The 20,389-nt window shown below is 41.7% G+C and overlaps 1 protein-coding gene across 4 annotated transcripts in view; it reads left to right on the top strand.

The window, feature by feature from the left end:
- The window catches only part of piezo1 (piezo type mechanosensitive ion channel component 1 (Er blood group)), a 398,994-nt gene that overhangs the window by 201,222 nt on the left and 177,383 nt on the right, over positions 1–20,389 (top strand). For all 4 annotated transcript variants that reach the window (XM_085991680.1, XM_085991683.1, XM_085991682.1 and 1 more), the window contains exon 5: positions 2,759–2,918. In XM_085991680.1, coding sequence (XP_085847806.1) covers positions 2,759–2,918 — 160 coding nt within the window. The remainder of the gene's footprint in view (positions 1–2,758; positions 2,919–20,389) is intronic.

Here is a 20,389-nt window from a genome sequence, read left to right as displayed (position 1 = left end):
ATCTTGACTGCTGCCTTGTGGGTAGCCTAGTGCCTCATGGGTAATGTAGTCTTAATATACATACAGCTGGGTAGTGTAGTCTTATACACAGCTCTACGGCTCCACCTAGTGTCCACTATAGAATGACATGTTATTGATCATTACACCACATATTTTCATGGCCTTAATATATTGGCCAAAAATCTTTCATACAATGAAAGAGATGGTCTCAGCACTATTATTGGTGTGATGGGATATTTGGACAGATTTTCACTCTGACTGAACATAACATTCCTAATTTAAACTTTGTTGCAAGCATGTCAGAAGATCTGGTACATTTGTGTAGTTTGTTAGGTGCGTGTCATCTTTATTTCCCACCACTTGTATGTGCCCTGCTGTGAACTTTAGAAAGAACACACAATATGCTTGCAATGTTACTCATAACCCTGGGCCTAATAACTCTCATGCATTTGGTAGTCATGAATTGTGGTCCAATGTCAGTTATATACATTGCTCCTCACTGTCCTATATCTTCCAAATGATTGTTTCTGATGCTGCTAGATGGTAAAGATTGTGGTAACTTTAATATATTAATTTTAGTCTAGCCTGTTACTGTTGATGATACTAGTAAACAATACTTTAACGCACCTATCTGACATACCTATCTGACATTCCTATGTCTGCTATTTTAAAATAAACAGGCAAATGCCTGCATAAACTAGCAGAGAAGGAATGCCATAGAAACATGTTAAGTGTTTATTTACTAAGGTTGGCAAATTGGTTGTAGACTTGTATGTAAAAATTGTTCTCCAAAAGGTAAGAAAAAAAATATATTTCTACCATTTATTTTATTTGTTAGGCCAGATACAGTGTAATGCTGGGGGGTGGGGGTGACATTGCCTGCAGGCTTGAGGGGGAAAAAATGACCAGGATAGAGTTTGTGCAGTCAGTCAGTGCTACACATTGCACTGTCATTACTCATAGCCAATTTATGACTAATTTCCAGCTGACTAGTATAAATTTTCCATATCCAGAGTTCTACAGCATCACCTAGCCAGAAACACCACTGTTAAGCTGCAATTAATACACCCAGAATGTGTTCTGTAAGTACAGTTAAAACAATAGACCTGTGGCAGAAAGGTTTGCTCAAACATTTTATGAGGGCTTTGTTTCAACTGTAGTATTATTGTGCTAAAGTGACATTTTACCATTTTTGGTTCTAAGCATTGAACCCTTATGCACACAAATGGTGAAAGTAAATTTCTGTTAAACCAGGCAAGGTTACAAAGCAGCTCTCCAAAGGAATTTGTGTTTGACAAGTAAAAGATAAAATACAATGGCAGTGCCAAAAGAATTTTGTTGCCCCATAAGAAAGCAATATTTTTATGATTAATTTATAATAGACAATGGCTTGACATCATGTAAAATTGGATACTTTTAATAAATGGCTATTGATATAATTCTGATTAATCATTTTTAAGAATCTTACAAAAATCAGGGACTCGTTCATTCATAAGTTTTGTTTCTTCTGCAAAATGTTCCATATCTACTCAGTTTTGATATGGGGAATGACTTAGTCATTTGCTGAAATTCATAGTTACTGACACTGTTCACACTGGTGTTGACTAGTTTTCAGACATTATTAAATCCTCAGCAAATTTTGTGCTGAAGTAGATGTATCCATTTCAAACTATGTCTTATAATTACATTTTCATTTGGCATGTGTTCTGAGCAGCATGATCTCCCCTTCAATTGACTTTTTTACAACTACAGTTGAATGTTACTACATGTTTTTGCTGAAAGGACTGTTCTGTATACCACATAACATTTTACTATGTGTCACCTTCCTGCTGAGTAAACCATGTAGCAAAGTGTATCTCAGAATAAGTGAGTCGAATGAGTTCACCCTAAAATCTGCCAAAGTTCAAGAGCCCCTCTCGCTTCTGAAATCAGTTAACAATCGAGGTGCTAATCAAAACTCAAGAATATCTCGTGAAATATTATAGAAACTGTTCAAACAGTGTTGGGCATCAATGTCAATTTTTCCATTTCTCACATCCACCACCCTTTATCCCGCAGATGAAGTAAACACTTTCTTGTGGCTGATTTAATATTGTGGATCCACATCCACTATGAACTGCAGTGTGACTGCGCTTGCCTTTCACTTGGAGCTCTTATGACCAAGAAAGATTGTTCGATTCCACTGTTGTGAAACTACAGTGTTCCAATCCACTTTACCACAAGTGTCAGCTGTGGCTCAGTGGGTCGCTCTCTCGCCTCTGAGTCAGAAGGTTGTGGGTTCAAGTCCCACTCCAGAGACTTGAGCACAAAAATCTAGGCTGACATTCCAGTGCAGTACTGACGGAGTGCTGCACTGTCAGAGGTGCCGTCTTTCGGATGAGATGTTAAACTGAGGCCCCGTCAGCCCTCTCAGGTGGATGTAAAAGATCCTATGGCACTATTTCGAAGAAGAGCAGGGGAGTTATCCCTGGTGTATTTATCCCTCAATCAACATCACTAAAACAGATTATCTGGTTATTATCACATTGCTGTTTGTGGGAGCTTGCTGTGCACAAGTTGGCTACATTACAACAGTGACTACACTTCAAAAAGTACTTAATTGGCTGTGAAGCGCTTTGTGGTGGTTGTGAAAAGTGCTATATAAATGCAATACGTTCTTTCTTTCACCCAGTTTTCTCCACCACATTACTGTTTAAAAAATGATTGCTAAAATAATGTACCCGATTGGTCATTGTATTTTTTTCTTTTTCTGTTCTAGACTTGATCTGAATGATATTCCAAACTGCATTCGACTCGTTGCTCCAGATTTGGGAATATTTCTTATTAGTTGCATTACATTAGCTTTTTGTAATCGTTTGACAAAGAAAAGGAAGTCAACACCAAACAAACAGGCAGAGAGCACTGAATCCAATGAGGAGGTGAGTACCAGTATTTTAGAATGACATAGGATTTTTTGTAGAACATTGTTGGTTGATCTCGCATCTGCTCAGTAATGTAGATATTGAATATTAAAAGGCAATATTATCATAACCCTATTCAATTTATGTTAGTCATATGCTTTAATATTTTTATCCCTACCCCTTCCATTAACAAAAGTTTTTTTCTCTATTCCAAACAAAGAAGGGAGACATATATTTGTTCTTAACTGTTCTATCATACTCCGAACTGGCTGCTAGAAAGCAAAAGTAAAGCTAGCAGGAGGGTTAACATTGAAACATATAAGATTTTGATGGGGATTGACAGGATAGATGCTGAGAGGTTGTTTCCCCTGGCTGGAGAGGTTAGAACTAGGGGACATAGTCTCAGGATAAGGGGTCGGCCATTTAAGACTCAGATGAGGTCAAATTTCTTCACTCAGAGGGTTGTGAATCTTTGGAATTCTCTACACCAAAGAGCTGTGGATGCAGAATCGTTGAGTATATTCAAGGCTGAGATTGATAGATTTTTGGGGCTGGATTTTCATTGGGCTGTGGAGCCGGGATTGGAGGCGTGTGGGGGGGTTAAAATCTCAAAATCGGGGGTCCCAACCCCATCCCACCCCCATCCCGCCTCCATGCCAGTTTCAAAGGAGGTGGGTACCCGCCCCGCACTGGGACCCGCCTCCCCGAGGCGGGAAGAGGATTAGTGCCAATTAGCTGTCTGTTAACAGGTACTGTAGTTAACAGGCAGTTTTTAGCCTAATCCCTATTTTCATTGTTGAAATGTGGGATTCCCGACGGCTCCAAACCACGCCAAGTTAGCGAGGCGAGCCGTCGGGATGAAGGGCTTGGAGGGGTCGAGATGTCCGGTGTTCAGGTGAGTGATGGGTGCATGAGTGCAGAGGTAAGTGTGTTTGGTCTGTGTAAAGTGTTTAAAGAAGTTCTACTAACCTTTACTTACCTTTTCAGCCTTCCTTCCTTCAGGTCTCGGGAGTCCCTCATCTCACCGGCACAGAAAGCAGAATGGCCGCCAGCTGTCAAAATCTGCAGCATTCAGCTTTCTGTTCCGGGGAGATCTCTAAATCATCCTGAGAGGAAGGAATTAACCTGGAGTATAGATTGTCAGTGTTTGACAGCTTCAAACAGCTGTCAAATGCTGATAGATGAAATTTCAATCTGTGACGTCACCTGTTGCCGGGTGACCCGCTGGGCGGGCTCAACAAGGTCAATCAAGTCTAAATCGCATGGGTTGGCTGGAACTCGATGGAGGCGGGACTACAACCCCAAAAGTTGTAGTCCCACCTCCTACCCACCTCCTCAATGAAAATCCAGCCCTTGGACTCTAGAGGAATCAAGGGATTGGGCGGGAAAGTGGAGTTGAGGTAGAACATCAGCCATGATCTTATTGAATGGTGAAGCAGGCTCGAGGGGCCGTATAGCCTACTCCTGCTCCTAATTCTTACGTTCTTATTAACCTGCATTACTACTTTTAATGATTTGTGCATCTGAACCCCCAGATCCCTCTGTTCCTCTACCCCATTCAGACTCTTAGGGCGTGATCTTGCCAGCCCTGGGGAGGCGGGTATGGAGGCTGGACTGCCGGGAAAATGGCAGAATTTGGGGGCGGGTGCCCAACCCACCTCCGTGCCATCTGGCCAGGAGGCGGGTAGCCGTCCCACGCCAGGCCCCGTCTCCGTGGAGGCGGGAAGGGATTACAGCCACGTAACTGCTTGTTAACAGGCAGAAAATAGACTTATCACTATTTTGCCCATACAAGTGCGGGCTTACCGAAGGCTCCGAACCCCGCCAGGGTCACCGAGGCGAGTAGTGGGTCTGCGGGGGTCGGAGGGGTGCAAAAGTGCTCTGTGAATGTAATTGATGGGTGCAAGTGTGGAGAGGTGAGTATCTGAGGTAAGTGGAAAGTGTTAGAAAAAGTGTACTCACCTTTGTTTCTTCCTGCAGGCTTCAGTCAGTGGGTATGTGGAGAGTCTTGCACCTCCGGGTTAGAGATGACAGATGGCCGTTGCATTCTCCAATGCAACAACCATCTAATTTCTGCAAAAGAAAGAGGTTTGATGAAGTCTTGAATTCAAGACCTCATCAAACGACAGAGAATGTCAGTGTTTGACAGCTTCACAGAGCTGTCAAACGATGACAATTAATCTGTCAAATATTTTTGACAGATGAAACGTCATACGTTGACGTACTCTGCAACCAGCTTTCCCTTAATTGGCCTGCTAAGCCCGCTGGGCGGACTTAACAATGTCAATCAAGGGAAAATAGCGTGGGTTGGCCAGAAGTTGTTGATGGCAGGACTGAAACCCGACAAGTGGGAGTCCTGCCTCCAAAAGCTTCCCATTAGCAAAATCACCCCCTTATTTTCCAAGGAGTATGTGGCCTCCTTAGTCTTTCTACCAAAATGTACTACCTCACACTTACCTATATTGATAATTTGATAATTTTCCCATTTTGCAAGTTTATTAATGTCTGCCTGTATTTTATAGCAGTCCTCCTCTGTATTAACTATACCCCTCAATTTGGTGTCATCCGCAAATTTTGAAATTGTACTTCCGACTCCCGAGTCTAAATCATTTATGTAAATGGTGAACAACAGTGGTCCCAGCACCGATCCTTGTGGAACACCGCTTCCCACCTTTTGCCAGTCTGAGTAACTACCTTTAACCCCTACTCTCTCTTTTCTGTTTTGTAGTCGGCGTGCTAACCATTCTGCTACTCATCCCCTGACTCCACATGTTCTGACCTTAGTCATGAGTCTACTATGCGCTACCTTATCAAAGGCTTTTTTGAAATCCAAATATATTACATCTACCGCATTACCCATATCTACCCTTTCTGTTACTTCCTCAAAAGAATTCAATAGGGTTGGTCAAGCTTGATCTTCCGTTTTGGAATCCGTGCTGACTACTCTTTATTATAATTGCAGTTTCTAAATATTTTTCTATGACATCTTTGAATAAGGATTCCATTACCTTTCCTACCACTGGCGTTAAGCTAATTGGTCTATAGTTCCCTGGACTTGTTCTATCTTCCTTTTTATATAGGAATCACATTAGTATGGTTATAGCGCAGAAAATTGATAATTTGATTATTTTTTGCTCCAGTTCTCTATTTGAGTGCCTCCCTGTCCGCTGCCCCTCTTAACCTCCCACCATGCAGCTTGTTGGTTTTTGCTACACTCTTTCAGGCTGTAAGTAAAATATGCAGCAGTAATAATGGAAGAAAAGTCTATCACTGTTTTTGCTCACCAGTTAGTCACATTTACCTTTTTATTACCATTAAAATCGCGAGCAAACTATTACCCCATATAGTTTCAATATTGAATGTAATTTTAATCCAAGACTATGGGCTGGATTTTCATTGGGCCGAGGAGTCGGGATTGGAGGCGTGTGGGGGTTTAAAATCCCGAAATCGGGGGTCCCGACCCCATCCCGCCTCCATGCCAGTTTCAAATGAGGCGGGTACCAAAAAGTTATCTACCCACCACCTCAATGAAAATCCAGCCCTATATCTGTTTATATAATACATTAACAAAGTCTTGGGGGTGAATTTCTTCAGGGTTTCAACCACTCTGCTGTTGTAACTTCGGTGGAAGTTCGCCGGAATCCCCGTTTACACGTGTTAAAAAGGTTTTCGCTGAAATCGTAACAGTGGAATGGGAGAAGCTCTGAGGAAATCCCCCCCCACCCCCACTTATGTCTGCATAATGTCTTGTCCACAGAGTTTTAAGAACTGTTTTCATACTTTTGTCACACTTTGTGTCAACTTTTCTCATTTTAAATTCTATATCCACATTTATAATGGAAACTGCCTACCTAAATTTGTCATGCTGTAATTTAACCCCCCTACTAGTGTTAGTGCTGCAATGCTTCAGTTTCCTGGCTCCCAGTTCTTCTGTCTGTACTGCAGAGAAACTGCTATGCTCGAACCAACTTTACTTCTCAAATTGCCATAAGTTTAGCTATTTAACTAAATATATAAAATAATATAAAATCAAAGCATTATATAAAATAAAGACAGAAGGTATGACTTTAACAAGGGGACTGAATTTTGTCGTTGCACGTGGTCCAATTATCCTCTGTACCCTATCCCCGCTTCACCTGAAGACTGCACTTAGTCTTGACTCCCATGTGCAGTGCTAGGGGAGATCAATGGTAGGTACATTAAAAACTGTTTGTCAGTACAAGTCAGCATGATCCTATTTATACGCCGTGTAGTTCCAACAGCTACTGAAATTTCAAAAATACCACTTGACATCTGATATGAAGCATTTAGTAATAACTCATTTAGCAAACGCATGTTGAATAAAACGATTGTGGGCAGCAAAAACAGGAGACTTTATTTTTAAAAAAAAAGGCTGTCCCCACTGTAAATCAGATATATTTTTAGTTGCGAACGGCTGCATAAGCCACAGTCTAACTGCACAGCTGTCCCTACACTTCATGTGCACATCGAATGAGATTTGTCTAATATAATTAGTTTGACCTTCTCAGATTAGCAGTGCAGCACCTCAGTCTATACAAAGTTGATATTTTAATGATTGTTTATGTGAACTTGGCTGGTTCCTTCAAAGTGTAAGGCATGAAACTTACAAGCAATATTCCCAGCTTAAGTTATGAAATTCAATAGCCCTTGGTGAGTGTAATATAACCCTCTATGAGCTCTCATCTATACTTTCTGTGGGATGACTGACAACTTTAATTTCTAGATGCAGAAACTGCAGCTTCCAGTTGATATGTAGTGGAGTTTTGATTTGATTTTTGTGTTTCATATATATATATATAACATTGACCTTTGTGCTGCTTATACATTTCTCTGGTGAAATACCTTAAATCTGAAATTTTACTGGAGCAAAAGTGGCACAGTAAACTCAAATTAAAGTCACAGGAGACATTTTGATTCAACCCAGTGTGTCAGCTGTGGCTCAGTGGGTCGCACCCTCGCCCCCGAGTCAGAAGGTTGTGGGTTCAAGTCCCACTCCAGAGACTTGAGCACAAAAATCTAGGCCGACACTCCAGTACCGAGGGAGTGCTGCACTGTCGGAGGTGCCGTCTTTCGGATGAGACATTCAACCGAGGCCCCGTCTGCTCTCTCAGGTGGACGTAAAAGATCCCGTGGCACTATTTTGAAGATGAGCAGGGGAGTTATCCCTGGCGTCCTGGCCAATAGTTATCCCTCAATCAACATAACAAAAACAGATTAGCTGGTCATTATCACATTGCTGTTTGTGGGAGCTTGCTGTGCGCAAATTGGCTGCTGCATTTCCTACATTGCAACAGTGACTCCACTTCAAAATAGTACTTCATTGGTTGTGAAAAGCTTTGGGACATCCAGTGGTCGTGAAAGGCGCTATAGAAATGTAAGTCTTTCTTTTCTTTAACCCAGTCTTGGAATTATATCTATAGATACTATTGAACTACCAGAGATTTGTCTTTAAATGAACACTGCAATAGAAGCTCCATTCCTCTGTATTTTAACATGTCAATTTCTCATTGGGATGAGAAACAGAGGGATGGGGTTTCTGTTGCATAATTCATTAGCAACAAGTCTCCGATAGTTCAGCAGTATCCATTGACATAATTCACTTCTCATTTTAAAGCCACCTTGAATTTGAAGATATTTTATAAACCAAATAATCAACTCTTAACATGTAATTTTTATAAGTACATTATGGAATCGAACTTGCATGTATATTTCATTGAAATAAGGTAAAAGCGTCAAGGAAATTTATTAATATAGAATACAAATATAAGTAGTGCTTTACTAAACTGACCAGTGATGGAATTAAAGCTGTATTATCTTAGTTAATATAAATAACCTGGAATCCCGGGTACTCTGCAATTCCTTGAATGGGTCACAACTTAAATCATGAAACAGATTTCTGAGTTTATTGTGTATCAGAGGGATTTTTTGTCAACTTATTAAGAAAAAAAAGAAAGACAGACTACATTTATATAACGCCTTTCACGACCACCGGAGGACTCAAAGCACTTTACAGCCAATGAAGTACTTTTGGAGTGTAGTCACTGTTGTAATGTGGGAAACGCGGCAGCCAGTTTACGCACAGCAAGCTCCCACAACAGCAATGAGATAATGACCAGATAATCTGTTTTTGTTATGTTGGTTGAGGGATAAATATTGGCCAGGACACCGGGGATAACTCCCCTGCTCTTCTTCGAAATAGTGCCATGGGATCTTTTACGTTCACCTGAGTGGGCAGACGGGGCCTCGGTTTAACGTCCCATCTGAAAGACAGCACCTCCGACAGTCCAGCACTCATTCAGCACTGCACTGGAGTGTCGGCTTAGATTTATGTGCTCAAGTCCCTGGAGTGGGACTGTGAACCCACAACCTTCTGACTCAGGCGAGTGTGCTACCCACTGAGACACAGCTGACACTTAAAGCAAGATATATATAGTACCTAGCACCTCCATGATCATGCATTTTATCCCAGCTAAGTAGAGATTCATGATAATGCCCAAGTATATGATCAGTTTAGTGATATATTCAGTTGGCTGCTATTTGAGAGGTATCACTGTTACATTGGCAGACACCACTTGTTAGTCACATGGCTGAGACCTCGTAATTGCATCTGAGTAGAAGGTTGCAAATACCTTGAACTGATAAACCTGAGAATTATATAACTGAGGAATGGTTGGAGCTGTGATATTTTTACCACAAGCATCAACAAGGTGAATAAATATATGCATAGCTGATGTATTTCAGTTAGTCAAAGTTTTAATGCTAGGCCCTATAAATATCCGTTTGATTATTTTTGTGCATGTAGAATATTAATAAAGTTGCAGAACGGGTGTGTAAATGGCAAATGAGCTTCAATATAGATAACTGTGAGGTGGTGCCTTTTGATAGGAAGAATAAGGAGGCCATATACTGCTTGGAAAATAATGTCTAAATGGGGTAGAGGAGCAGAGGGACCTGGGGGTACAGATACACAAATCAGTAAAAGTAGCAACACTGGTTGTTAAGGCCATAAAAAACAAACAAAGCACTGGGGTTCATTTCTGGAGGGGATAGAATTCAAAAGAAGAGAAGTTAGGTTGGTTAGACCACACTTGGAGTGCTGGGAACAGTTCTGGTCTCCATATTATAAAAAGGATATAGAGGCACTGGAGAAGGTGCAAAAAAGATTTACAAGGATAATGCCAGAACTGGGAGGTTATACATATCTGGAAGGATTGCACATGCTGAGGCTCTGTTCTCTAGAAAAGAGAAGACTGAGGTGTGACCTGATTGAGGTCTATAAGATTATGAAAGGGTTTGATAGGGAGAAGATGTTTCCACTTGCGGGCGAGACCAGAACTTGAGGCCATAAATATAAGATGGTCACTAATAAATCCAATACATAATTCAGGAGAAACTTCTTTACCCAGAGAGTGGTTAGAATGTGGAACGCGTTATCATAAGGAGTAGTTGAGGCAAATAGCATCGATGCATTTAAGTGGAAGCTAGATAAACACAAGGGGGAAAGGAATAGAAGGATATGTTGATGGGGTTAGATGAAGAAGGGTTGGGAGGTGGCTCGTGTGGAGCATAAGCACCGGCATTAACCTGCTGGGCTGAATGGCCTGTTTCTGTGCTGTAAATACTATGTAATAGAATCCTTCTGATTTAGGTTCATGCACAAACTTTTAATTGGTTTAGCATAGGCTCACAGCTCAGTGGAAAAACAACCAAATATTTGGAAAAATATCAGCTCGCCATCTGATTTATTTTCCTCAGTAGAAACACTCAACTATCACTCAGCTGCTATGAGAGATATTTTCCAATCCCTTTCAGATGCCACAAGAGTTCCTTTATTACAGCCCAAAATACAGAAAGAAAGAGACAAGTCATAACTTACTTCCATAATGATTCTGGAATACTGCCATTTTCATCACGACCACCCTTGTTGTGTTTGTCTTTAAAAACAGTGATTATTTACTGGAATCGTTTTTGATACTTGCAAGCTTCTAATGCCAAAATGGTTGCTGCTTCATAACAAAAGCCCCCAGTTCCCCCTGTAGTGTCTGGAAGGGTACACTACACACTCTCTGCTGCTCCCTGCCCACCCTCCACCATCCATGTGGCTCGCTCCCCAGGCCTCCTGCTCTGTGATAGGCCTTGCCTGTTGCTTGCCCCTCACCCTACGTCTTCCCATACTTAAAACCAAGTCTCATTCTGTCACTCACTAACTTCCTCCTCTGTCTTGGCTGCCGATTTCTGCTTGCTCCTCAATCCACGAGCAATGCCGCAGGAGATATGAGTAGCAACAAAAATAGTACAATTTGCTCGAGAACTGCATGGAATAGCAGAGAATTTCTATCTGATCTCCAAAAAGGTTTTCTTTGAGGTACTAGATACAAACCTTGAATTCAGTTGCAAACACATTTTATTTACGCTTTCTTCAGAATCAAATAAGTTATTGTTGCATTCAGTATTGCATTGGTGCTTGTACAATGCTATCATTCCTCTTTATTGTTGGGCACAAAATACATGTGATATGAATGACTGAGAACATCTCGGTTTCTCAAATCTGCTTCATAGAAAGTAATGGGGGGATGAAAATTCAGAATGGGACTCCAAGGAACCAAGCTCTGGATTTGCATGAGAATCTTTCCCCTTTAAGTAATTTTCTAGTGGCTAGAATTAAATGCATTTTGTTTAAAGGTCCTCACAGAAGAAGGGGGGGGGGAAATCGCAATCTTAAAAATGTACATCTATTTTGGTGTTTTTCTTTTTCTATTGTAGTTTATAGTGCTGATCAGGAAAAATGTATTAAAGGTTTAACACTGATCTACACTCTTGCTGCTGATCACAAGAATACAATCCATGGCCTTCCTAATATTAATCCCTAGTATTACAAAACAGACCATTATTTGCATTTGAAATTACTTTTGCAGCTAAGCTGTTTTAGTGAGGACTTTTCAAACAGAAACAAGTTAGGAGATGTGCACCTTCACAGTAAAACACATCATTTGTATTTGTTTTAAAGTGGCTACTGTTTCTAAAAGGCATCTGGTGCTAGTGCTTTCTTACCCCTATTGTGTGGAGATGCCGGAGTTGGACTGGGGTGGACAAATGTAAGAAGTCACACAACACCAGGTTATAGTCCAACAGCTTTATTTGAAATCACAAGCTTTCGGAGCGCTGCTCCTTCTTCAGGTGAAGTGGAGAAATGCATAAAGACACAGCTTATATAGTCAGAGAATCATGTCAGATGTTTACAGGTAACCTTTCCAACTGCCATTTATCACACCTCGGCAGAGCGATGATCACAGCAGTCAAAGGTGTGAATGGTGTCCAAACAGGTCAGTCAGGGAAACATTACATCAAAGAACAATGAGGTGGGGTCACAAGGGGTCAAATATTGCAGATGCTGGGGTCTGTATGAAAAACAGAAAAACAGACAAAAAACTTTTTTTTTGGCTGGAAATCACAGCAGGTCCGGCCGCATCTGTGTAGAGAGAACAGGCCAATGTCGACTCGAGTCTGGATGACCCTGCATCAGGTGGGGTTACATGTAGCGTGACATGAACCCAAGATCTCGGTTGAGGCCGTCCTCATGGGTGCGGAACTTGGCTATCAGTTTCTGCTCGACGATTTTGCGTTGTCGTGTGTCTCGAAGGCCACCTTGGAGAATGCTTACCCGAAGATCGGAGGCTGAATGTCCTTGACTGCTGAAGTGTTCCCCGACTGGGAGGGAACACTCCTGCCTGGTGATTGTTGCGCGGTGTCCGTTCATCCGTTGTCGCAGTGTCTGCATGGTCTCGCCGATGTACCATGCTCCAGGGCATCCTTTCCTGCAACGTATGAGGTAGACAACGTTGGCCGAGTCACATGAGTATGTACCATGTACCTGGTGGGTGGTGTCCTCACGTGTGATGATGGTATCTGTGTTGATGATCTGGCATGTCTTGCAGAGGTTGCTGTGGCAGGGTTGTGTGGTGTCGTGGTCGCTGTTCTCCTGAAAGCTGGGTAATTTGCTGCGAACGATGGTCTGTTTGAGGTTAGGCGGCTGTTTGAAAGCGAGTAGTGGAGGCGTGGGGATGGCCTTAGCGAGGTGCTCGTCGTCATCGATGACATGTTGAAGGCTGCGAAGAACATGGCGTAGTTTCTCCGCTCCGGGGAAGTACTGGACGATGAAGGGTACTCTGTTGGTTGTGTCCCGTGTTTGTCTTCTGAGGAGGTCTATGCGATTTTTCGCTGTGGCCCGTCGGAACTGTCGATCAACGAGTCGAGCGTCATATCCCATTCTTACAAGGGTGTCTATCGCGTTCCTCCTCGTCTGAGCAGATCCTGTGTATTCGCAGGGCTTGTCCATAGGGGATGGCTTCTTTAACGTGGTTAGGGTGGAAGCTGGAGAAGTGAAGCATCATGAGGTTGTCCGTGGGCTTGCGGTAGAGTGAAGTGCTGAGGTGTCCGTCTTTGATGGAGATTCGTGTGTCCAGGAATGAGACTGATTCTGAGGAGTAGCCCCTGGTGAGTTTGATGGTGGGATGGAACTTGTTGATGTTATCGTGTAGTCTTTTCAGTGATTCTTCGCCGTGGGTCCATAGGAAGAAAATGTCGTCGATGTATCTGGTGTATAGCGTTGGTTGGAGATCCTGTGCAGCGAAGAAGTCTTGCTCGAACTTGTGCATGAAGATGTTTGCGTATTGGGGTGCGAATTTGGTCCCCATGGCTGTTCCGTGTGTTTGGGTAAAGAACTGGTTGTCGAAGGTGAAGACATTGTGGTCAAGGATGAAGTGGATGAGTTGTAGGATGGCGCCTGGAGATTGGCTGTTGTTGGTGTTGAGTACTGAGGCTGTCGCAGCGATGCCGTCATCGTGAGGGATACTGGTGTAGAGTGCTGAGACGTCCATCGGCGAGGAGTGTTCCTGGTTCAACTGGTCCGTGGGTGCTGAGCTTCTGTAAGAAGTCTGAGGACGGCCTCAACCGAGATCTTGGGTTCATGTCACGCTACATGTAACCCCACCTGATGCAGGGTCATCCAGACTCGAGTCGACATTGGCTTGTTCTCTCTACACAGATGCGGCCGGACCTGCTGTGATTTCCAGCCAAAAAAAATGTTTTTTTTCTGTTTTTCATACAGACCCCAGCATCTGCAATATTTGACCCCTTGTGACCCCACCTCATTGTTCTTTGATGTAATGTTTCCCTGACTGACCTGTTTGGACACCATTCACACCTTTGCTGTGATTATCTCTCTGCCGAGGTGTGATAAATGGCAGTTGGAAAGGTTACCTGTAAACATCTGACATGATTCTCTGACTATATAAGCTGTGTCTTTATGCATTTCTCCACTTCACCTGAAGAAGGAGCAGCGCTCCGAAAGCTTGTGATTTCAAATAAAGCTGTTGGACTATAACCTGGTGTTGTGTGACTTCTTACATTTACCCCTATTGGAAATGGCTAGTTGCTATTAAACAGATTGCTATTGACATCTCTGGCTTATAATGTGCTAAGTCATTGTTTGAATAATGTATGGTGTTATACCCTGTGCATTTTGAAGAGGAATCAGTGAAGATATGCATGCTGGAATATCCACATTGTCCACTCCACTCCGCTCCGTTTCCTCCTAGGTTAGAACGTGTCAGAGTTTAGACAGTATCATTGAATTAGTCATGAGTCATAGGCAGAACGGGCTTCTGTGCAAATATTATTGCATACAGATTGGAAAATCACTTAGCATACAACCTAGTCAAGGAAAGAAAAATAATTAAAATGCCGCCCAGCTGTTGTTGAAACATCCCCTAAGAGGTGGGAGAAGGGGATTATCTGTTATTGTCCCCATGTCATTCATCCTACAAGCTCAAGAACTGGATTTTTTGTTAAATTCATTCATAATTAAGTGAATTTTAATATTTGTTATTTGTGAACATAATTGCACATAACATTTTGGGTCTAAATCATCATCTGTGAATTAGGCAATGGTTTCCAAGATTTTATCAGCAAAGGTCCACTATTTCAACAAGGTTTGCTTGTTTGTTTCTGTGCAAAAAGACTGCTTTAATTTAATCATTTTGTTTCATAGTATGAATGTAAATGTTCCCCTCTGTTCCTACATTAGCACCCAGTCTGGCAATGCCTCAATGTTAACATTTTCAAATCCCTGCATGGACTCGCCTCTCCCTATCTCTGTAACCTCCTCCAGCCCTACAACCCTCTGAGATATCTGCGCTCCTCCAATTCTGGCCTCTTGAGCATCCCCAATTTTCACCACTCCATTGGCGGCCATGCCTTCAGCTGCCTAGGCCCTAAGCTCTGGAATTCCCTCCCTAAATCTCTTCGCCTCTCTCTCCTCCTTTAAGACGCTCCTTAGAACCTACCTCTTTGACCAAGCTTTTGATCACCTATCCTAATATCGCCTTATGCGGCACTGTGTCAAATTTTGATTGATAATCGCACCTGTGAAGCGTTGTGGGACATTTTACTAAATTAAAGGTGCAAGTTGTTGTTTTTGTTGTCTAACTTTATCAAAATTTAATTTGTTGGGGAGCTGGGGGAATTGATTAGGATTGGGTGGGTCAGTTTTCAGTAGCAGTTCCTTCACTCAGTGTTACTACTGAGCTAGCATGCTGTAAGCTAAAAGCTAAACTTACCATCAGCAAAATTTAGATTTACAAACAACCTTAGTGCATTTTTCAATCGTCTTGAGCGAAACGGATGAAAAAAATGCTAATGAAAAGAATTCTGGAGCTAAAAATAAAGTTTGTTTATACAAAGAATGTCAAAGGTTCCTTGCCTAGCTTACAAAAGAATTTTCCTTCGAGCAAAGGCACAGTGGCCTTCAATGGCTATTAGCATATTTACTGAATATTCATGTTTAAAGACGAGGGTTGAATTTCAAATGTAGACGTCCCTGGATTTATTAGAAGTGGTGAATCACAATGTGAGATGCTTCTGAAACATTGCCTGGTGCACATTAGTGACTGCCAATGTGGACTTGCCAATATTTTACAACAATGAACAACCCAGGAATCCAGCTGTAGACGAGTCACTTTCTGTCCCTTTTCCACTTATCATTTGTTTATTCACCTGCTAATTCCCTTTCACTGTCAACCTCTGTGCTATGCTCTAGCTGTCGAGGGGAATATGATGGTCTGGACTGTAGTCTTCTCCATTCCTACAATCACTATGCTCGGGTGGCGGGGTAGGTCTCAACTGATATTTCCTCCTTCGAAGATTGATGTGGTCCAGGTGTTAAGGCCACTATTCTTTCAAAACAAATTGCATTTTGCTACCCAAAGATATCGTGCTCCATGGTGGTGGAGCGTTCCATAATGGTTCAGCTGAGAATAAACAGAGCTGATTCATATACAGAGTTTGAAATGCAGTAGAGGGTAGAATTAAAGTTTATCTTTTAAATGGGAATTCAGTGCTCAATCTTTGGCATCACTGTGCCAATTTTTCTAAAACTTTGAACCTTTTTATCTACTCAGTAACTTAAAATTTAATTTATGTTTTTTCTTTTTCTCTCCCATTTTTCACTTTCTTTCTCTCCCCTCTTCACCCCTCATTTTTACTCTCCTTAATGGAATATAACATGACATTTTTACCAGAATTTACCACTTAACAAAGACTGCTACAGCTGTAAGAAAAATGGTGGAAACCACTGAATTCAAAATGGCGCCTGAAATTCTTCCAGGGTAGAATGGAGGTACAACAGTAGTTTTCTTTTAAAATTTCTAATGCCTCGTTGAATTTATCTAGTGAGTAGCTAAGATATGCATACTAGGAAAGTCCCAGGTTCAATACCCAGTCTGTGCCATGTCATTGTCATAGGGGTAGAAGGCGATTCAATTCTCCCAATGAAATTGACACACAGATATTCTGTGTTATGTTTCTGTAGCTGTCTTGTTACCTTTTCAGTATACCAGCAGCTCTGTGTTTGTGGTTTTTTCTTTCTTGCACCTTCATTGTCTCTCTCTTTCTCTCACTCACTCACTCACTCACTCACTCACTCACACTCACTCACTCACTCACTCACTCACTCACACACACACACTCACACTGCTGAATGTGGTTAAAAAGAACATTTGTTTGCCGTAGCAATTGATTAATTGAGGTGAAGCCAACACTACAGACATGGAATCATCAAACTATCAGAAATTAGGTATTTTCTCAGTGAACTAAAAATGATCAGACATTAAATAATATCCTCCTTGAAGTTTCTCCTATGCTTTCTACATGGTGAAAAATCCAAACTACAATCTTAGGAAAATTAATACAAACTATAAAACAAAGCTTAATAGGGAGACAAATTAAATACTGCAGGCTTACCTACAGATATCATGCTAGAGGGCAGATTACGATACTGAAGACCAAAAATACAGAAAAAATTAAACTAACTTGTATCTTTCCTCTTTCCTCCTTCACCAAACATCTCTATAAAGTACATAGTGTCACCAATATAACATTTTTGACATCAGGATTTTTTATCCAGAACTCCCCATTTCACTTGAATAGTGGTACACCCTACCAAGATTTCCTTCATTTAAGTTATTTCTTTCTGCTGTTATTGTTTTATGTGCGCTCACCTGTGCACATAAATAAAAGATGCAGTTGTCCCGGCCATTGTGAACACATCACAAAAGAAACAACAATGGCAAAATTTCAACTGAAAAGTTTCTCTTGTCACATTACCTGATTTTTACCTGTTACAGTAGAGATGCTACAATTGGTCTCAACTGCCCGAGATTAGGGAGGGGAAAATTGTCCAGGATTCCTGCTCTTGGTTTCTAGCCAGCAGCCCTTGCTGGAAGTGCACATGTGTGGATGGCAAATGAGAAAGTAATTGGGTTCTGCTACTTTCTTTCTTGCTATTGAGTAGCTTGATAAAACTCATACATGAACGATGGCTACTTGTGTGAGGTTACCAGAGAAGCGACTGATATCTATAGAACCATACCACAGTCAACAAAAGCATTGGAAGGGAAAGTGAAGAAAATTGCTGGAGAGAGGGAAGGAGAACTGGTTTGACAATAGCTTTGAGCAAATCCTGATGTGCTAACAGCAGCGGCAACAACAACTTGCATTTATATAGCATCTTGAATGTAGAAAAACGCCCCGAGGTGATTCAGAGGCATGAGGAAAATAAACATAGACACTTAGCCGAAGAAGGAGAGATTAGGAAGGGTGAATGAGAGCCGTAAAGGAGGAGTGGGAGATAGACTAGGTTAGGGGAAAATTGAAGAGTTGAACCTAGGTGATTCAAGGAGAGTCCCAAATGCCTGGCATCAGTAGGACAAGAAATTGGAGAAAACCATAAGGCCCGTGCTCTAATTCCCCAAACTGCAGCGGGAGGTAAAGAAACAAAGTTATAAGCAAAAGGAGATTTATGACGGGGAAAGGAGAATGAAAGCAAAAAGCAATAAAAAAGCAACAACAAATGCAATGAGAAAAGAAAACGGATGCAATATAGGGTCAAAATCTGGAGTCATATTTTTCCTGTATACACATGAAGAGAAAGCACAGAGAACTGTGGGAACTATTTTCATGCTTAATGTAGTCATGCTTGTATGTTTATGCGAAAACACAGGGAAGCGTAATATACATGGAAACTTTGAATACAACTATGGGATGATGTGAATTTTTAAGTCTATGATCGTAACAGTGCAGTATATGGTTTAGAGAAGATTCGCAACAAGGAGCTGTAGAATATATAGTTTATTTCTAGATGTTTCTGACACTGTCATAACTATTATACTGTGTTGTCCTGGGGCAAAATAGCAGCTTAACCACAAGACTTGGGATAAAACAATTTACATGTCTAAGTGTTCTGTAAAGATTACACTTTATTTCAGTAAGCACCTACTTGACAATCACAGTAAAATTTGACCCCAGTAATGTCATTTTAATTCACCGCTCCATTCCCACTCGGACCTCACCGTCCTTGGCCTCTTGCATTGTTCCACAGAAGCTCAACGTAAACTCGAGGAACAGCACCTCATCTTCCGATTAGGCACTTTGCAGCCTTCCGGACTCTCTCTCGAGTTCAACAATTTCAGATCATAACCTCGGCCCCTATTACTTTTTTACTTGTAATTTTTGCACTCCTTTCCTCCCCCCCCCCCCCCCCCTTTTCCTTTTGTTTCTCTCTCCCACCTGGCAGCTATCTCTTGCCCTGCCAGTACACTTCACACCTAATCTCGGCCTATTACCATCTCGTCTGGCTTCGAATACCTTTTATTGTCTCTTTTACTTCTTTTGTCTCTTTCACTTCTTTTGTCCGATCGCAGCCCTGCCTTCGATCTATTTTCTTTTCTTTCCAGTTTTGAAGAAGGGTTCGACCCGAAACGTCAACTCAAATTTCTCTCCACAGATGTTGCCTGACCTGCTGAGTTTTTCCAGCATTTTCTGTTATTATGTTGCATGAATACTTTGTTCGCTCTGCTGACGGTCCTGACTGTTGCTGCAGTGTAGTTACACAAGTGGCAACTGCACGCTTGTTATTTTCATTATTCTTGAGTGAACCTTGATAACCGACTGTTCAATCATGGAGGCATCACAGTCCAGCCCAATTCTGTTCTCATTTGTTTAATAGAAACATAGAAGATAGGAGCAGGAGTAGGCCATTCGGCCCCTTGAGCCTGTTCCGCCATTTAATGAGATCATGGCTGATCATCCAAATTCAGTACCCTGTCCCTGCTTTCTCCCCATATCCCTTGATCCTTTTAGCCTTCAGAAATATATCTAACTCCTTCTTGAATATATTTAATGAATTGGCCTCTACTGCCTTGTGTGGTAGAGAATTCCACAGGTTCACCACTCTCTGGGTGAAGAAATTCCTCCTCATCTCAGCCCTCGTGCACACACGTGCACTTCCAGAAAGGTCAGTGATTGGGAGTGAGAACCCTGGCTTAATTTCCCCTCTCTACTCCAGGGACACTGAGGCTAGTTGCCATGCCAGCCAAGATCAACCAATTCAGCACTGACCAGGGATTGAGCCTGGGACTAGCGGTCTGTATGGATCAGTTACACACTGAGCTGGCATAGATGCATGAACTCCGTGACATAGGGAAAGCTTTATTGAAGTATATTAGCATGTTAAAAGTTGCTGTAATTTTACCAAAACAAAATAATTTCTTTATGTACAGGGTTTATCTCATTGGCAGAATAAAATAAGTATCTTACTGTATTCAATTGAAGTCTTTACTTATACCATTGATAAAAATGTAGTTAAGCTGTTATACAGATATAATGAAGGCAGAAGGTAAGGAAGCAATTTTATTTAACTTCAATCAGTGGTTTAATCAAATCAAGTATTGGATTGCTTGAGGGAGTGGGCATTGTAATATGACTCTGGATTTGTACGACAAGTGTCCAGAAATCAAACCAGCAGCCGGCAAGTTATTTATGATGTTTTCTCAATATTGGTGCTAGCAACAGTAAAAATCTACAGAATGCATCCAACAGACGGCTAAAGCATTTCATTCTTACTGCCTTTCTCC

This window comes from Somniosus microcephalus, chromosome 6 (genome assembly GCF_052327205.1).
Source record: "Somniosus microcephalus isolate GS21.2 chromosome 6, FLI_Smic_1.0, whole genome shotgun sequence".
Lineage (NCBI taxonomy): Eukaryota > Metazoa > Chordata > Chondrichthyes > Squaliformes > Somniosidae > Somniosus > Somniosus microcephalus.
Note: the sequence above shows the minus strand (reverse complement) of the source record. Positions and strands in the feature narration are given on the sequence as shown.